The 18,530-nt window shown below is 44.7% G+C and overlaps 1 protein-coding gene across 2 annotated transcripts in view; it reads left to right on the forward strand.

Annotated features, from left to right (window-relative positions):
- cdh4 (cadherin 4, type 1, R-cadherin (retinal)) overlaps nucleotides 1-18,530 on the forward strand; it is a 574,783-nt gene that overhangs the window by 256,884 nt on the left and 299,369 nt on the right. For both annotated transcript variants that reach the window (XM_060910366.1, XM_060910367.1), the window contains exon 3: nucleotides 10,027-10,050. In XM_060910366.1, coding sequence (XP_060766349.1) covers nucleotides 10,027-10,050 — 24 coding nt within the window. The remainder of the gene's footprint in view (nucleotides 1-10,026; nucleotides 10,051-18,530) is intronic.

Below are 18,530 nucleotides of genomic sequence, written 5' to 3' on the forward strand. Positions count from 1 at the left end.
TGCCAGATTGGGCGGTTCCCCGCCTAATTGGGCAGTATTAAGTGCATTTTGGCGGGTTTTGAACATATTTTGGGTATCTGGCAACATTGTTCAAGAGTATAAACAAAGTTATCAGTTCCGTGTTCACAAGAAGAGTGTTTGTAGTTTGTATGTACGAACGGAAGTGTTCCTAATAAAATGGGCACTAAGTTGAAGTTGATCTGAAGTGTCATGCCGACCGAGGCTGTTTTTTTTTTTTTTTTTTTTTTCGACCGAGGCTGTTGTGTTTCCCGCTTGTGGTCTCATCACTCGTCACTTCCGGAAGGGGCAGTGCTGAAGTAAGTAGCTCGACTACGTAGCTCGATATGGTTTACATGCACTAAGTAGCTCGGCAACAGTTGCATAATCTAGGTCGTGTAGCTCGATTACGAGAAATCCAGTTCGGTTCAATTTCAGCCTAGCTAAGGTGTTTCCATGCCATTTAGAACTTCGATTTCAGTCGAGCAATGGCAGAAATTCAATTTTCTCTATGTGCATGTAAACGCGCTGAGTGGTTGTTTATTCCTGTCCGTGATGACTTTTACAAGAATTATTTCATTTGGTCACGATGGCTGTGGATGATGCAGTCCCATACTACTGATGTGAAGTGTTTTTCCTCCAGATGTTTCAGCGCTCTCTCTCTCTCTCTCTCTCTCTCAAATCACTGACTCGTTGGCTGATTGTGTGCTTGATGGAGATCGTTTGGACTCCGGCTCAGCTGTGGGAAATTGAATTACCTTTACAATCTGTCCACGCACTTGTGTGTGTGTGTGTGTGTGTGTGTGCAGCAGAGATCATGTCTTCCTGTTGTCACTCAGTGCGTTTACATGCACATCCAAATCGAGCTACTGTCGGTAATCGAGCTAAGGGTCCCAGCAGGGGTGCCAGAGAAATCCAATCCTACATGCACACAAGGAAATCGAGCTATTGTATGAGGTACATTGTGCACCCGAGCCACAGGTGGCGCTACACGCCCCATCGTGTTGGTACACTTCCGGTTGTCGTCATGAAGAAGAGCTATTCAAGCGTATAAACAAAGTTATCAGTTCCGTGTTCACAAGAAGAACAACTACGAGGACTGCAACATCGAGAGATGTTGTTCCTCCTGACCTCTTCTGCTGCTCGCTACTACTACTGTTGTCATGCCGACCGAGGCTGTTGTGTTTCCCGCTTGTGGTCTCGTCACTTCCGGAAGGGGCAGTGCTGAAGTAAGTAGCTCGACTCCGTAGCTCGATAGGGTTTACATGCACTAAGTAGCTCGGCTACAATCGCATAATCTAGGTCGCGTAGCTCGATTACGAGAAATCCAGTTCGGTTCGATTTCAGCCGAGCTAAGGTGTTTCCATGGCATTTAGAACTTCAATTTCAGTCGAGCTACGGCAGAAATTCAATTTTCTCTATGTGCATGTAAACGCACTGACTGTTTGGAGTGTGTGTATGTGCAGAAATTGCTCCGACTGCACTTTCCCGTCGCCCCGCCTGCAGTGTGAAATCCTTTCCTGTACACTTTGCCGTGCCGAGTGTTTGGGTGGAACCGTGTTAAACTTGGAGAACGTTAGCTCAGTCACACATGATTACAGGTCCCTGACAGCACTCAGTGATGCACACGCACACCTTCACGTCCTGCTGATTGTAAGCTGTTTTACAAACCGGCATCAGAAGAAAGTGGGGAGAATCTCCGAGGATTATTACAGCTGCGATGGGTGGTGAAGTAAAAAACACACCGTGTCCAAAATCGCTCCCTACTCACTACATAGTGGACTATAGTGAGGTCGCCATTTTGTAGTGCTGTCCGAATGTGCAGTGAGCATTATTACTCCCTATATAGTGCACTCAAAGTATCCCACAATGCATCATGAAAAGTAGTGCACAACCGATGATCACTAACCAAGTAACATATACCGTCATGCATTGCGGTCGCGCTGAAAGAAATCGGATCAAATCAGAAGCCTCTGATATGATTTAATGAAAGGCGGCGGCAAAGAAGAAAGTCTTCAGCCTTGATTTAAAGTGCCATTCCACCATTGGATGTATTTTTTTGGCATAAAATACAATATATTTTATGACATGACTAGACAGAGAAATCTTTTAGCTTCAAAATGATATATCAAACATAATTTTTTGACAATGACAAGTATATTAATTTTGCGACCAAAGTCACCTACCCTTTCAATTTCCGCGCGGTAGTGAAACATGATGTCATCGGCAGGTTCCCCTTCTTGTGTACCACGTCACGTGTGACGTGGCACAGATTATCAGCAATGGCGGATAGAACGCGATTGTCAGCTTCGGAAAAGAAGCGAAGGAAAATAGCAAGTGATGCCCAAAGGAGACGGTCGATGGTGAATATCGGCACAGCAATCGACAAGTGGAAATCGCGTTCTATCCGCCATTGCTGATAATCTGTGCCACGTCACACGTGACGTGGTACACAAGAAGGGGAACCTGCCGATGACATCACGTTTCACTACCGCGCGGAAATTAAAAGGGTAGGTGACTTTGGTCGCAAAATTAATATACTTGTTGTCAAAAAATTATGTTTGCTATATCATTTTGAAGCTTAAAGATTTCTCTGTCTAGTCATGTTGTCATAAAATATATTGTATTTTATGCCAAAGAATACATCCAATGGTGGAATGGCACTTTAAACGTCCCATGGCATCGTTTTTTCATTAATTGTGCGGTGGTCTCTAGTATGAATGAATGCCCTGTGAGCCGGTTTTGGTGAAAAAAATGCTGTGGTTCTGCTGTTTCAGGCTGTTCTAGTTTGGTGGAGGAGCGGGTGGCGGGAGAGCGACAGGATTTCAGCTCTTACTCATTAATATTCATGACATGTAAACGTATTCCCTCTGATTGGCTAACAGCACTGTGACGCTAACTCCAGTGGGTCAGAACAAGCGGATGTGGGTGTCTTACTACGGCGAGAGAGAAGGAACAAACCGCGAAGGGAAAAATACCGCGCGCTGACGTCATTAAGGTGCGACGCGAGGAAATAAGAAAAATTCAACAAATGTTTGGGTTTTTACTGAACAAACAAACGAATAAAATGAACAAGTGACTTAAAAAAAAGAATGTGGGTGTCTTTGTAAAAACTGTTTTGATTGCCTATTATGGTCTCGACGTTGTGGTTTTGACCAATAGCGATGTAGATAACACGAATTTTACATCACGTTCAACGAGATTTAAACGAGACGAAAGATGGCGACTTACAAATAATGTGTAAACATGGTTGGAGTTAATAAAGTTTGATCAGCATGAAGGAACATAGCCCAACCCCCTGAAATTAATAAAAAAAAATTCTCAATGGATTTGGCATAAAATAAAAAGGTCGTTTTTTACTCAGAAAAAGCGTAAAACTCCCATCCCTGCCTAGCTTGTGACCATGTCATGCATGCTAACGTGGAGAATATGAACATGTTATTTTGTAACAAAAACCTTCGAACAAAAAGTTCACGTTTTACTTACAGCTTGTGAGCTGGTGGTCGATCGTCTTGACGGTACAGATCCAGGGATTAAAAACAACCACGACTGAAGGCACCGAAGTTTGAAAAGTCACTGTGGTTGAAATGATCAGAACACAGTACTAACGCTGCATTATACTTCGCTGGTGGTGTTCCAAAGATAAATTCCAACCATTTCTTCTTCAGCTCTTCTATCTTGGGCAAGAAATGCAACATTGATGTGTTACTGCCACAAATAACGCAGGCACGAACTTGTTCAGCCATGTTTTCAACTTGCTGTTAGGTCCTCTTCGTTAGCTACTGACGAGATGGGCTCTGCTCAGTGTTGCCAGACACTGCTGACGTTTTCCAGCCCAAAATATGTTCAAATCCGCCAAAATGCACTTAAAACCGCCCAATCTGGCAACACTGGCTCTGCTATCTCTCCTCACGCTTAATCCGAACTTCCTTCCCATGTGCGGTCGCAAGCCAAGGTGGGCGAGGCCATGAATACTAATTTACAAAGTGACGCAAGTTCGTAGGGCTTTTTCAGATCCGCTCGTTTTTCCGACTATTTTCTTTCATAAGCTAATACAGGGAATGGGAGTAGAGTTACATTTTTACATGCAGCATGCATATGCAACCCGGAGTGCACTATGGTATTTCAAAAAGAGCCAGTATTAAACGTTTTTGGTGGAAGGGGCATCTTTAAAAGAACTGAAAGATGCAGCAGACACAAAGTGCTTTGAATCGATTAATGTGGGAAATGCAATCAGTATAATATGGATTTATCATACAAATACATGCATGTATTTATTATTCTGAAAACCCACCAGCCTCATAGCTGAACTGGCACGTTTTAATTGTGCGACAGTAATGACGTACAGGCCCGCCGACGGGGGGGACAAACGGGTATGTTGTCCCAGGCCCAGGAATGGGGGGGGCCCAGAACTGGGCTCTCATGAAGTTGCGATTAAATTATTTTATTTCATTTCAAAATGTGTTGATTTGGGGGAGAAATGTGCTATATTTGCATTCAATAAATGATTTCTAGATCTTTTGCCTTTATTGTCTTTGAAAAAGGCGTCAGTAACCCCCTACCACCCCTAATGCAAAAATGGTTTGGTCTGACTCTTTGATTAAGGGGAAAAAACCGACATCGTTCGATCATAGCGCTTCGACAATCAGCGTGCGTGCCATTTGCCAACATGCACAAGTCAGGAGCACAGAAAAGAAAAGAGAAGAGAAAAAGAGAGGAAGAAACCAAGAGACTCAGGGGCTCACTGCATAAATATTTTAAAAAAGATTCAGATGATGCAGCAGGTACTAGCAAAGGCAGTGGGGCAGCTGAGCCAGGTAAGACACAGCCAACTTTTTCCAGCCCCGTAAAGTAACCCCAACCAAGGCACGCGCGGCACGCAATTCATGTTACAAACGAGGGGAGAGCAAGTCACACTGAACACCATATCAAACGCACAGGGCATTGAATCATTTTATAACCACAACAGCTTAATAACATTGTGTTTCATATATCTGATTGAAGCGAAGAATATTCAGCCCACAATCATATCCCGCCGTTTCTCGAGCGGTGTGTTGTTCTCTGCTTTTCACACTGGACAGTACACACGCACAGTATACTATGTTCGCCCCCAGCCCTGCCCGAAATCCCCCGTCCATCGCTGCTCCTTCAAGAGCACCCCAATCGCGTGATTATAGTAGACTATCCACGAGTTTAGGAAGGCATTGCGGGGGCTGTCGCATGCAGGCTTGGGGCGTAACGGAATACATTTAATGGCGTTCGGTTAAAGGATACAAAATAACAGTAACCGCTTATTCCGTTACAGTACAGGGGGGAAAGATTCAGTGAAATTGGGGATTACTTCACAGGATCACAATGTGTGTGAGGTTGCTGGTTTTGGGTAGCCTGGGAAATCCCATGCTGCTTTGCACAATCGTTCCGATCTGAAAAGACAGCATGGAAACTATGGTCTAAAGGCTCGCCTGAGTTAGGGAGCCAATCAGAGAGTGGGGAGGGGTGGAAAGACGGTGACGCGTACTACTCGACAAACGGAAGCTTGTAGTTTATTTGGGACTGTTTACGGATCACATTTAACATGGCGGCGAGCGATACGAACCAAACTTTCGATCAAGCTTTGTCTTGCACAAACGGCAGTAATCGTTTGGTGCCATTGTTTTCCTATTTTTGTTTTGCCTTCTCTTTCTCTTTCCTTCTCTTCTTCGCCTCTTCGTCGCTCTAACTACGTCACCGGGTACAACTGCCATGATTGGCCATGGGCTACGTATACGCCAAATGATAGACATTCGCAGCGTCCAATAAACGGCCGTTGGCAATCGTAAACCACCCCTCCCCTACGAGAAATTCAATAGGCGGATTCCAGACCATATTTCACTTGTGATATGGTCTGGTGTTAACCAGACTAGGTTTTGGGCTTTTTTTTGTTAAAATGTTAAAACTGTAAAAATGTTGAAATGCTAAAATGAAATGGTTGTTGACCAGTTGAATGGTTTTTGAATACCTGTCATTTAAGGGTTGGAGTGAGTAGAGACTGGGATAAGAGAGGTGGGTGTGTGTGGGTTGGCCCGGGGGGGGCCCATTCAGAGCATTTTGTCCCGGGCCCAGCCAAAGCTGTCAGCTGCCCTAATGACGTAAATACCAGCGCGACGGAGTAGTGTCCGAAAGCATTTTTTTTTTCTTCATTTTATCAATGAAGTCACTATATAGTCCTCTATATAGCAATTCCCTATGTAGGGAGTAGTGAACGAGTGAGTGATTTCGGACACCGGGACACTGCTCGAAATGGTGTGCGGCAGCCAGGTGTAAAGGTCAAGGGTCGATAGTGTATTGTGTCATGGCTTCTCAAAGTTTCAAGTTAATGTCTGATTAAGCGCCAGCTAAACATCCCCTGCGGTGTGTGTGGATTAAATAGACAGTATGTTTAGTACTAGGAATGGAAAACAAAAAAAGCAGTTATTCAGGCGTGAATGAAGAATCAGTCTGGCCAATACAAACCCATCCCCTTCTTCCTCTTCTTCTTTTGTCGTCTCATTACGGAAGGCTTTGTGAACTCTCAGCACATAATAAAGCAAATCACAGCCTCGTTGTGTTTTCATGTGCGTTTGTAATAATTACTCAAAACAATGACTGAATTGAAATGAAATAATAATAAAGACGACTTTTCCCCATCACCAGCATGACTAATTAGCCTGTAACATGAGATTTTCCTTCAGAGGGTGAAACGTTTAAAATTCTGCGTTCCACCCACACACACTCTCGGTGCTGAATTCCACACAGACGGGAATTCTGGTTCCACGCCGTGCACGCTGGGAATAATGGCTTTTCTCTGCTGTGTCGTTTTGTTTTCATTCCATTATGCGTTTCTCAGAGCTGAAGAGTCTTTGAATACACATGAAGTCTCTTGTATTTGGGAGGTTGATGGTGTGTTGCCCCTTTTCTACCAAAGCAGTTCCAGGGTAGTCTGGTTAACACCAGACCATATCACAAGTGAAATATGGTCTGGAATCCGCCTATTGAATTTCTCGTAGGGGAGGTGTGGTTCATGATTGTCAACGGCCGTTTATTGGACGTTGCGAATGTCTATCATTTGGCGTATACGTAGCCCATGACCAATCATGGCAGTTGTACCTGGTGACGTAGTTAGAGCGACGAAGGAGGCGAAGAAAGACTGTAACGCCAAAAACTATTCAGAACAGTGTCTAAAGCTTGATCGAAAGTTTGGATTGTATCGCTCGCCGCCATGTTAAATGTGATCCGTAAACAGTCCCAAATAAACTACAAGCTTCCGTTTGTCGAGTAGTACGCGTCACCGTCTTTCCACCCCTCCCCACTCTCTGATTGGCTCCCTAACTCAGGCGAGCCTTTAGACCATAGTTTCCATGCTGTCTTTTCAGATCGGAACGATTGTGCAAAGCAGCATGGGATTTCCCAGGCTAGTTCCAGGGCTGGTTCGGGGCCAGTGCTTAGTTTGGAACCGGGTTTTCTGTTTCCACTGACAAAGAACTGGTTCTGGGGCCAGAAAACCCGGTTCCAGGCTAGCACCAACTCTCTGCTGGGCCAGAGGAAAGAACCGCTTACGTCAGCAGGGGGCGGAGTTGTTAAGACCGACAACAAGAACAAGACCACGAAAGATCGCCATTTTTAAGCGGCGAGAAGCAGCAGCTGTACAAACGCGAAGTCATCCATTATTATTATTGTTGCTGCTGCTGCTTCTGTGTTGTTTTTGCTTCGATATTCGCGCCAAGGTTTATGCAAACGTAGCGACGTAACTGACGTATACAGCGACGTAATGACGTATACAGCGACGTAATGACGTGGCTTCCCTTAGCACCGCGAGCTATGGAAAAGCAAACTGGTTCTCAGCTGGTTTGCAAGTTGAACGAGTTGTGAAGCAGCACCAGTGCTGGCCCCGAACCAGCCCTGGAACTGATTTGGTGGAAAAGGGGTATGTCTCGCCTGCTCATGAGCAGCATTATAATTAATACTGTAGTACACTCTACTGTTAAGCCAGTTGTAGCTTATGTACAGGAGTATGATGAATAATTTCATCACATCCATCACTGAGCAGCTGAAAGGCATCACTGGAGCTACAGTTGTGGTCAGAAGTTTACATACAGTGACCTGAATGTCATCTTGGATATGAACGTCAATGCAGTATTTGAGCTTTCAGTCATTTCTTTGAACTGTTCTTTTCCCTGTGGCAGAATGATTGATTGTATAGCATACAATTTTAATTAAAAAAAAAAAACCACTCGAATTTGGTGCACAAGTTTTAATTTTCTTTGGGTGTTCTAAAATCAATACAGGGTCAAAATTATGCAGCACATCTAATATTTGGGTAAAATGTCTCTTCGTAAGATTCACCTTGACCAAACAATTTTGTTTACCATGAACAAGCTTCTGGCAGAATTCTGCTTGGATACCCTCGCTCTCCTTGCCTAAAAGCGGAGAGAGAAAAAAATGGCTGACACAAAAAGAATGAATGCAGAGCGAAGGATTGTAGCTCACAACACGCGTGTGAATTGAGCAGTCGTTCGTGTACCTGTGCTGAGTCTTCTCAAACTAAATAATCACCATCAGTTCAAGGTGAGGACTTGGAAAAATTTTCAAGAGTAACTGAAAAAGGAGAAAAAATCTCAAAACGGGTCTCGTGGTGAGTTTCTGTGTTTAAAAAAAGAAGTTGCTGCAGGTCTTGTGATGTACAGTATACTGTACATGCATTTCAGTCATGAATGTAAAATTTAAACTCTGACCAGTTTGAAACGACTGTATACAGATTGACGACTACGTTGTAAACTGTTTGGATTTTTTTTTTTTTTGCGTAAGATGTTCCAGAAAAGATTGAAACTGTAATTAGAGTTTTGAAGAGTGGAGCAGATGAAATTGAGCACTTGGAAAAAAAATTGGTATCCCAAGCATCCTCAGTGTAAATTATACCTTACAGAGAAACCTTGATGTTCACTTATGTGGAAATAATTTGCAAAACTGATCCTTCTCTTTGTCTGTCTCCCTCCCTCTCTCTCTGTCTCTCTCTCTCCCCCTCTCTCTGTGTCTGTCTCTCTGTCCCTCCCTCTCTCTGTCTCTCTCTCTCTCTCTCTCTCTCTCTCCCCCTCTCTCTGTCTCTCTCCCCCTCTCTGTCTGTCTCTTTCCCTCCCTCTCTTTGTCTCTCCCTCTCCCCGTCTCTGTCTCTCTCCCTCCCTCTCTTTGTCTCTCTCTCCCCTCTGTGTCTGTCTCCCTCCCTCCCTCTCTCTGTCTGTCTCCCTCCCTCTCTTTGTCTCTCTCTCCCCTCTGTGTCTGTCTCCCTCCCTCCCTCTCTCTGTCTGTCTCCCTCCCTCTCTGTCTCTCTCCCCCTCTGTCTGTCTCCTTCCCTCCCTCTCTTTGTCTCTCTCTCCCCGTCTGTCTCTCTCCCTCCCTCTTTGTCTCTCTCCCCTCTCTCTGTGTCTGTCTCTCTCCCTCCCTCTCTCTGTCTGTCTCTCTCCCCTCTCTCTGTCTCTCTCCCTCCCTCTCTCTGTCTCTCTCCCCCTCTCTGTCTCTCTCCCCCTCTCTGTGTGTCTCTCTCTTTCCCTCCCTCTCTTTGTCTCTCTCTCCCCTCTCTGTGTCTGTCTCTCTCTCTCCCCATCTCTGTCTCTCTCTCCCCTCTCTCTGTGTCTGTCTCTCTCCCCTCTCTGTCTGTCTCTCTCCCTCCCTCTCTCTCCCCTCTCTGTCTGTCTCTCCCCCCTCTCTGTGTCTGTCTCTCTCTCCCTCCCTCTCTGTCTCTCCCTCCCCTCTGTCTGTGTCTCTCTCTCCCTGTCTCCCTCTGTTTCTCTCTTTCCCTCCTTGTCTCTCTCTCTGACTGTCTCTCTCTTTCCCTCCTTGTCTGTGTCTCTCTCTCCCTCCTTCCCTCTCTCTGACTGTCTGTCTCTCTCTTTCCCTCCTTGTCTGTCTCTCTCTTCTCTCCTTTTCTCTCCCTCCCTCTCTCTTCCCCTCTGTCTGTCCCTCTCCCTCTCTCTCTCTCTCTCTCTCTCTCTCTCTCTCTCTCTCTCCTTCTCTCAGGTACCCTGCTGTCGTCTGCTCGAGGTGAGTAATACTACATTTCCACAATTCCAGGTGGTGTGTTGGTGCTGGTGTAAATCGATGGAGGTGTATAGGCTTTTGATAATGTGTTTGTTAATTTGTTTGTGTGGACTGAACAAACAGGAAGTAATGAAGGTCTGTCTGCTATGTCCACATTTTATGGACACGTGTGCATTGTGTGTGACACAATGGGCAGCAAGCAGGGATGCATTTTGCTTTTGTTTGTTGCTGGACAAGCATATGATCCACCTGCAAAGCCCCAGGGCTCCTCGAGGGGAAAATACAAAAGGAAAAAAGCAACATGCACACCTGCACTCCCAGTGTTGCATGTCTTTAGAGAAAAATGGAGAGAGGATGAGCACGTAACAGATAGAAAGAAAGGTGTGGAGGTTTAACCATGACAAAGAAATAAGAACTTGGAAGAACAAGGAAGAAAACTTTTTGTGGTTTTTCTTTTTTTTTTTCCTTTTTTTTGTGGAGCTGCCAACCAGTGCGAAATGTCCATATTTGTTACGAAATTTAAAGCAAGACGCCCTTTCGATTTTCATAAAATCGGTGAAATTTAGTTCCCTCTGAAATTTGGTCATTGTGATAGATGTTTATTTCTGTATTATCTCAAAAAATATCAGGCGGAGTCACGCGTGACCGCTGACCGGGATGGCTGCCTGAAAACTACTCTCAAGAAATTACCCAACTTCGTCCTAATTCAACAGCAATCTTCGCTACATGAGAAATAAAACCGGGTGAAACCGCAGGTAAGTTCTGTGCAAACGACTTGGTCCACTTTTAAAGTCGTGTGATTAAACCACAGAGATGGCGTCGGGCTCCAAACCAAGTTCCGCTAAACAAGGTGTTAGCTTTGCTAATATGGCTAGCGGCACCGCAGCTAACACGCCAACCGCTGCGACAGACGCGATGACGGTGCTTCAAGCAACTCTCCGAAAGGCCATGTACGGTAGGAAATGGCTCGAGTCAGCGATATTCTCAAAGGCCTGCAGTCTGATGTTCAATCAGTTAAATCATCTCAGGCAAAGATGAAGACCGATGTCGCTGCTATCTATGAGAGGCTCGACCAAGCTGACTCGCGGATCATGGACTTGGAGACTGGGAATGCGTGGCTGTCTAAAGAAATAAAAGAACGAGCCAAACAACATGAAGACCTGCAGAGAGCTGTGCAAGATGCTGCTAATAGAGACAGATGTCTCAACCTGCGCTTGGTTGGCATAAGGGAGAAACTGGAGACCGGTGTACCGCGGAAATATGTGAGACGGACCATCTCCGAGGTATTGGGGATACACCTGGCTGAAGACGAGCTCCAGCGAGTTCACCGCTCCTTGGCACCGATGCCCAACGAGGGCCAACCACCGAGACTCATCATCATGCGATTCCACAGCTATCTAGAGCAGGATCGAGTGCTGAATGCGGCGAGGGAGAGATACCGGGAGAGGAGAGAGATGAAGCAGCAAGGTGACATTTCGTTCTTCCCTGACATGACCAGAGAGGTGGTGGAAAAGAGACGGAAGTTTTCCGACGTCAGGAAGAAGCTTCATGAGATGGATGTGCGCTTCACACTGGCCTACCCAGCAGTGATGCGGTTTTCATGGAAAGGACGCAAGGTGAGCTTTGAGGACCATCGCAAAGCCATGGAGCTGATGACGAAAGAAGCAGAGCCAGAGTGATCTAACCGTGGTAATGTAAGGTGGGCAAAATATGTTGTTCCAAATACAACCCAGTGATTTAAGTAATGGACACTTATTAACGTGAACAAGGCAGTGGACTTTTGTTTGAACTATGGACACCTCCTGGACATGATTACATGGGGGCTAATGATTATCTATAGACTGGTAGCTTGGACTTGGAGGCTTACCACAGTAAAGCTTTTTTTTATTACAACCCCGATTCCAAAAAAGTTGGGACAAAGTACAAATTGTAAATAAAAACGGAATGCAATGATGTGGAAGTTTCAAAATTCCATATTTTATTCAGAATAGAACATAGATGACATATCAAATGTTTAAACTGAGAAAATGTATCATTTAAAGAGAAAAATTAGGTGATTTTAAATTTCATGACAACACCACATCTCAAAAAAGTTGGGACAAGGCCATGTTTACCACTGTGAGACATCCCCTTTTCTCTTTACAACAGTCTGTAAACGTCTGGGGACTGAGGAGACAAGTTGCTCAAGTTTAGGGATAGGAATGTTAACCCATTCTTGTCTAATGTAGGATTCTAGTTGCTCAACTGTCTTAGGTCTTTTTTGTCGTACCTTCCGTTTTATGATGCGCCAAATGTTTTCTAAGGGCGAAAGATCTGGACTGCAGGCTGGCCAGTTCAGTACCCGGACCCTTCTTCTACGCAGCCATGAGCCTTGGCCCAGAGAAGACGTCTGCGCTTCTGGATCATATTTAGATACGGCTTCTTCTTTGAACTATAGAGTTTTAGCTGGCAACGGTGGATGGCACGGTGAATTGTGTTCACAGATAATGTTCTCTGGAAATATTCCTGAGCCCATTTTGTGATTTCCAATACAGAAGCATGCCTGTATGTGATGCAGTGCCGTCTAAGGGCCCGAAGATCACGGGCACCCGGTATGGTTTTCCGGCCTTGACCCTTACGCACAGAGATTCTTCCAGATTCTCTGAATCTTTTGATGATGTTATGCACTGTAGATGATGATATGTTCAAACTCTTTGCAATTTTACACTGTCGAACTCCTTTCTGATATTGCTCCACTATTTGTCGGTGCAGAATTAGGGGGATTGGTGATCCTCTTCCCATCTTTACTTCTGAGAGCCGCTGCCACTCCAAGATGCTCTTTTTATACCCAGTCATGTTAATGACCTATTGCCAATTGACCTAATGAGTTGCAATTTGGTCCTCCAGCTGTTCCTTTTTTGTACCTTTAACTTTTCCAGCCTCTTATTGCCCCTGTCCCAACTTTTTTGAGATGTGTTGCTGTCATGAAATTTCAAATGAGCCAGTATTTGGCATGAAATTTCAAAATGTCTCACTTTGGACATTTGATATGTTTTCTATTGTGAATACAATATCAGTTTTTGAGATTTGTAAATTATTGCATTCCGTTTTTATTTACAATTTGTACTTTGTCCCAACTTTTTTGGAATCAGGGTTGTAGACCGAGCGTTTTTTTCTTTTGAGGCTGCGGGGTATTTTGGTTGAAAGTACATTGTATCTCACGAAAAAGGCAGTCCTCCATAGCACTTGTCTGGCATTTTATTTAATTATTTCTTTTTCTTTTCCATATTATTTATTTGCCTATTTATTTTCTCTTTTTTGGGCTGTAAAACTACAGCATTTTTTTTTTCCAACTGCCTATCTCCTAAGAGGACCAAAGCTGGGATACCAGAGTGCTGCAAATCCCAACATGTAGTGTCAGGGTTTCTGCGGAGTCTTAAAAAGTCTAAAATTTGATAATCCTAATTTAAGGCCTTAAAAAGTCTAAAATAGTAGCATATTTTGCATTGTAGGTCTTAAATGTAATTTTGTGAAGTCTTAAATCCTTACGTCCATTTACCCCATTCGCTTTTTTTTTTGTTAAATGCGTTGGTGATATTCATAATTAGTCATATACGTAGGCTTGGCCTACTTAGCATCAGTAGGCTACGCTGCAAACTACAAATGAGACACAGTGGAATCCGGCGTCTAGCTTGGTTGGCATGCGCTACGTTCACACTGCAAGGCTTAATGCTCAATTCCGATTTTTTTGTGAAATCCGATTTTTTTGTGAGGTCGTTCACATTAACAAATATATGCGACTTGTATGTGATCCTCAGTATGAACGAAAAGCGACCTAAAAGTGTTCCGCATGCTCATTGCAGGATACGACGACGTCACACGCAGTGAGCATGGCCAGTGTTTACGGAAGTAAAACCGCCCGGTTGCGGTATGACCCATCCAATCTAGCTTGAATAGCTGTATCCCCCCAAATGGAAATCAGCTCCCTAACCTCTGCGTCCTTCCATTGAGAAGATTCAGAACCTTCACAGCCCGAAGCGTCCCTCGCATTGATGTCATGCGCAGGGGCGCAGATACGTTTTTTGAACTGGGGGGGACAAAAAACTGGGGGGGACAAAGCTGCCAGCAAACCAACCCCAACCCCGATATGCCTGTCAAACTTGTTGTGGGTTACCATAGCAACCAAGCTCGAGCTCGCAACCTGTGCAGTCTGCGCAGCTCAACCAACCGAATATCAGTCTTTGTTTTGTTTTATGTGAGTTGTTGCAACTATGTATACACTGCCGTGCACCTCAGTAAACCGAATGGTAATTAGTCTTTTGATTTTTCCGTGAGGTTTGCCTTATGCAAAGAAAGACAGCATAGACGTTTTTTCCTCCCTATAAGTGGGGGGGACCGAGCGAGGTGAATTTAAATCTGGGTGGGACGAGTCCCACTCTCTATCTGTGCCCGTGATTATGCGCCATGTTGTTGTAACTTTTTTTGAGAGACCCGCCGCCTACTTCAGCGCAGAATAGTGACGTTTGTGGCTTGTTGATGACGTGTAAGTCGGATGAATGCGACCTGGCGGTTCAGACTGAAGTCGCATATGAAAAGAGCGGATAGGAATCGGAATTAGGACCACATATCCAAACGGCCTGGGTCGGATTTGAAAAAATCGGATCTGTGTCATTCATATTGTCAATAAAAGATCGGATACAGGTCACATATGGGCGAAAAGATCGGATTTGAGTCACTTCAGCCTGCAGTGTGAACGTAGCCATGGTGATGCACAGGGCATGGCACGCATGCATTTGGACAGTAGAGCCTAAAAGAAGCGAGGGAGATTATCACGGTTTGTAGCAAAATGGGCAAATGCAAGTTTAACGACTGCTGGCTTGAACGCAGTGATTTCGTAGACTGGTTTAAAACGTGTACCAAACAATCCATTTGAGGCGTACTGCACATTGTGCAAAAGAACACTCAAACTCGGCACCCTGGGTGTAAAGGCACCGGAATCGCACGCGAAAGCGGAGAAGCACCAGGCTGCCCATAAAAGTCTGCAACAATCGCATGCCATCACTCAATTTTGTTCACCGTTGTCAGGTCCAAGCACATCTCAAGACGGTGTATCAGCTAACTCCGTGCAAACTGTAACGTTACAACACACAAACCGTACGGAATCGAATGCCTCATCCTCAAGTGATTTGCGGGATGTCTTTGGCTCCACTGCAACTTAGTTCCTCATGAATGCAAGAGCGCACCCTAGGGATGTAATGAGTTAATTGGTGAATGATAATAAATTTTGTTATTTTGAAAGTAATTCAGGCTCTCCCAATTTTCTTTATTTTTTTTTTGTGCGGCATAAGTCTTAAATTTAACCTGTTATGGTCTTAAAAAGGTCTTAAAAAGTCTTAAATTGAACTTGTTCAAGCCTGCAGAAACCCTGAGTGTAAAATATGGGATGTTGGCAGATGGGTTTTGAGGGGGCATTTCTTGGAAGCGCCACATGGACCAGTAATAGGGAGCGAGGGTGGTTCTCAACGAAGAGTGAGAAGTGGGGAGTGACGGGGAGGGTTTTTTCTATTGTTCATGTTTTGTTACGGTTTCAGAGTTGGTTCATTTTGTTGTGAGAATCAGTTAAGAATATGTTGAAGAGCCTGGGCAGGAAAGGTAATTATTATGGGTTTAAGTTGGACAGCACAGAAACACTTGAATGATTTTTGTAGACTTGCTTGTCTCCCACCGGTTGGGGCACCTATAGATAAAACACAAAATATGGTTAATGGCCAAGTATGTAAGGAATACTTTCTTGTAATATCAACGGAATAAAAGACCCAGTAAAGAGGAGGAAATGTTTAAGCTTTCTAAAATCTCAACAGACTGATGTGGCATTTGTCCAGGAGACCCACCTGGTTGACTCAGAGGTGGGTTAAACTTGAGAGAGCTTGGGTTGGGCAGATATTCCATAGCTCCTTCAATAGTAAGAAGCGTAAGGTAGCAGTTTTGGTGCATTACAGTCTTGGGCATGAGGGACAAAGGAGTTTTTGAGTCTGTTCGTCCTGCACTTGGGAAGGAGCATTCTGTCACTGAACAGGCTCCTCTGGTTTCTGATGACGGTGTGCAGAGGGTGACTGGCATCGTCCATGATGTTCAGTAGTTTAGTTTGTCTATAGTCCTCTTCTCTGCCACCGTCACCAGAGAGTCCAGCTTCATGCCGACCACAGAGCTGGCCCGCCTGATCAGTTTGTCCAGCCTGGATGTGTCCTTCTTGGATGTGCTGCCCTCCCAGCACACCACGGTGTAAAACAGGACACTGGCGACCACAGACTGATAGAACATCCACAGGAGTTTCCTGCAGATGTTAAAGGACCGCAGCCTCCTAAGGAAGTACAGCCTGCTCTGTCCCTTCCTGTATAAGTGATTGGTGTTGCGAGTCTAGTCCAGCTTGCTGTCCAGCCACAGCCCGAGGTACTTGTAGGAATCCACAGCCTCCACCTCGACTCCCTCGATCAGAACTGGTCGTGACCTTGGTCTGGACCTCCCAAAGTCAATGACCAGCTCCTTGGTCTTCGAGGTGTTGAGCTGCAGACGGTTCCTGTTGCACCACACAGCAAAGCCCCTCACCAGGCTCCTATACTCCTCCTCTCTGTAGTCACTGATACACCCAGCGATTGCTATGTCATCGGCAAACTTCTGAATGTGACCCAGCTCCGAGTTGTAGCAGAAGTCCGCGGTGTACAGGGTGAAGAGGGGCCAGCACCGTGCCCTGGGGTGCTCCGGTGCTGCTAATCACAGTGTCAGACGTGATGTCCTTCAGCCTGACGTACTGCGGCCTGTCAGTGAGGTAGCTGGAGATCCAGGTGACCAGGCAAGGGTCCACTCACATCCTGTTCAGTTTGTCCTGAAGCAAAAGGGGCTGGATGGTGTTAAAGGCACTCGAGAAGTCCAAGAAGAGGATCCTCACTGTGCCATTTCCCTTATCCAGATGCGAGTGGGCTCGGTGTAGCAGGTAGAGGATGGACATGATACAGATGAATGAAGTTAAATCTATGGAATATATACGGTATGCCCCCAATGTGGAGGATGCACATTATTTTCACAAATTGAATAAATTATTAGGGGGTGTTGTCAATGAGCATACAGTAATAGGAGGAGACTTCAACTAAATCCAGGATAATGTCCTAGATAGAACAACCTAGAGTAAAATTATACCGAAGGACAGACAGGCAATACATTTACTTATGAAAGACTTCGGGTCAGTAGACATATGGAGATTAACTAACCTGAGAGAAAAGGAGTACACTCGTTATTCTCATAAACATAAATCCCACTCAAAATTAGATTATTTTCTAATTTCTTAAAGTATGATTGAATCTGTTGTGGGATGCAGGATTGGTGTTATCGCTCTCACAGATCATGCAACAGTGGAACTCTGTCTAGTGGCAGAAATGGAGTCCACTGAAAGAAATAGGTGGAGACTCGATACATCTCTATACCAAGATCCAGTATTTGATAGGTTACTCTTTCGATTATGTCTTGTATTGAATATTGTTAGTTTTTTCTTTTTTATCAGACATCAAATTTTTTAGGTTTGTTTACCTGACATGTTTCGACGTACGACTGTCGTCTTCCTCAGAGTGTCACCGGATGTTATTGGTGACGCATCTTTTATCAGCTGATGTTTCCGAAGGCGTGGCCTTCCTGTCTGGATTGACAGGTCGGTCACGCCTTCTACTGTCAGTTCGTCCCCTGCAAGATGGCACTCCAGGTATGGGAGAGCATGTATGCTCCCTCATCTCGGTTGATGGTCCTCGGGCTTCGCTTACGGATCTCTATGGCCTCCCTGATCCAGCGCTGATGTTTATTATCTTCTGTGCGGATGACTCTGGCATTCCCCCAGTCCATAATATGATTTTCCCTTTTGCAATGATCTGTTATGGCTGACTTATAATTTTCCTGTTGTGCCTTTTCTTTTATTGTTCGGGTTTGTCTTGTAGCTGTCTCCTTTTCGCACTCTTTCTTATGTTCATTTTTTCTTGTGTTGAAACTCCTTCCTGTCTCCCCAATGTAAGGTTTATTGCATAATTGGCATGGAATCTCATATATGGTGTTGCATCTGTTTTCCGGATGTATTCTGTCTTTGGGATGAACCGGGATCTGACGGAGTGTTGTGTGTGGTTTGACAGGTGTGTTAATGTTGCGTTTCCTCATTGCTTTTTGAATGCGTTCCGTTATTCCTCTGATGTATGGTAATGTCACTACTCCCCTGTGTTCTTGTTTGTTGGTTTGTTTTTTCTCTTTCTTCTGTGTTTTATTGTTTTTGACCTGTTCCTCCCCTTTGGATATTGCCCATTGTGGATATTGACATGCCTTCAGTGCGTGTTGTATATGTTGTTCTTCCTGTTCTTTGTCCTGTGGATCTGTAATTATTGCTGCGCGTTCATGCAATGTTCTAACTACGGATATTTTGTGCATTATGGGGTGTTCGGAAGTCCAGTTTAAATATTGGTCGGTGTGTGTGG

This window comes from Neoarius graeffei, chromosome 26, assembly GCF_027579695.1.
Source record: "Neoarius graeffei isolate fNeoGra1 chromosome 26, fNeoGra1.pri, whole genome shotgun sequence".
NCBI classification, from domain to species: Eukaryota; Metazoa; Chordata; class Actinopteri; order Siluriformes; family Ariidae; genus Neoarius; species Neoarius graeffei.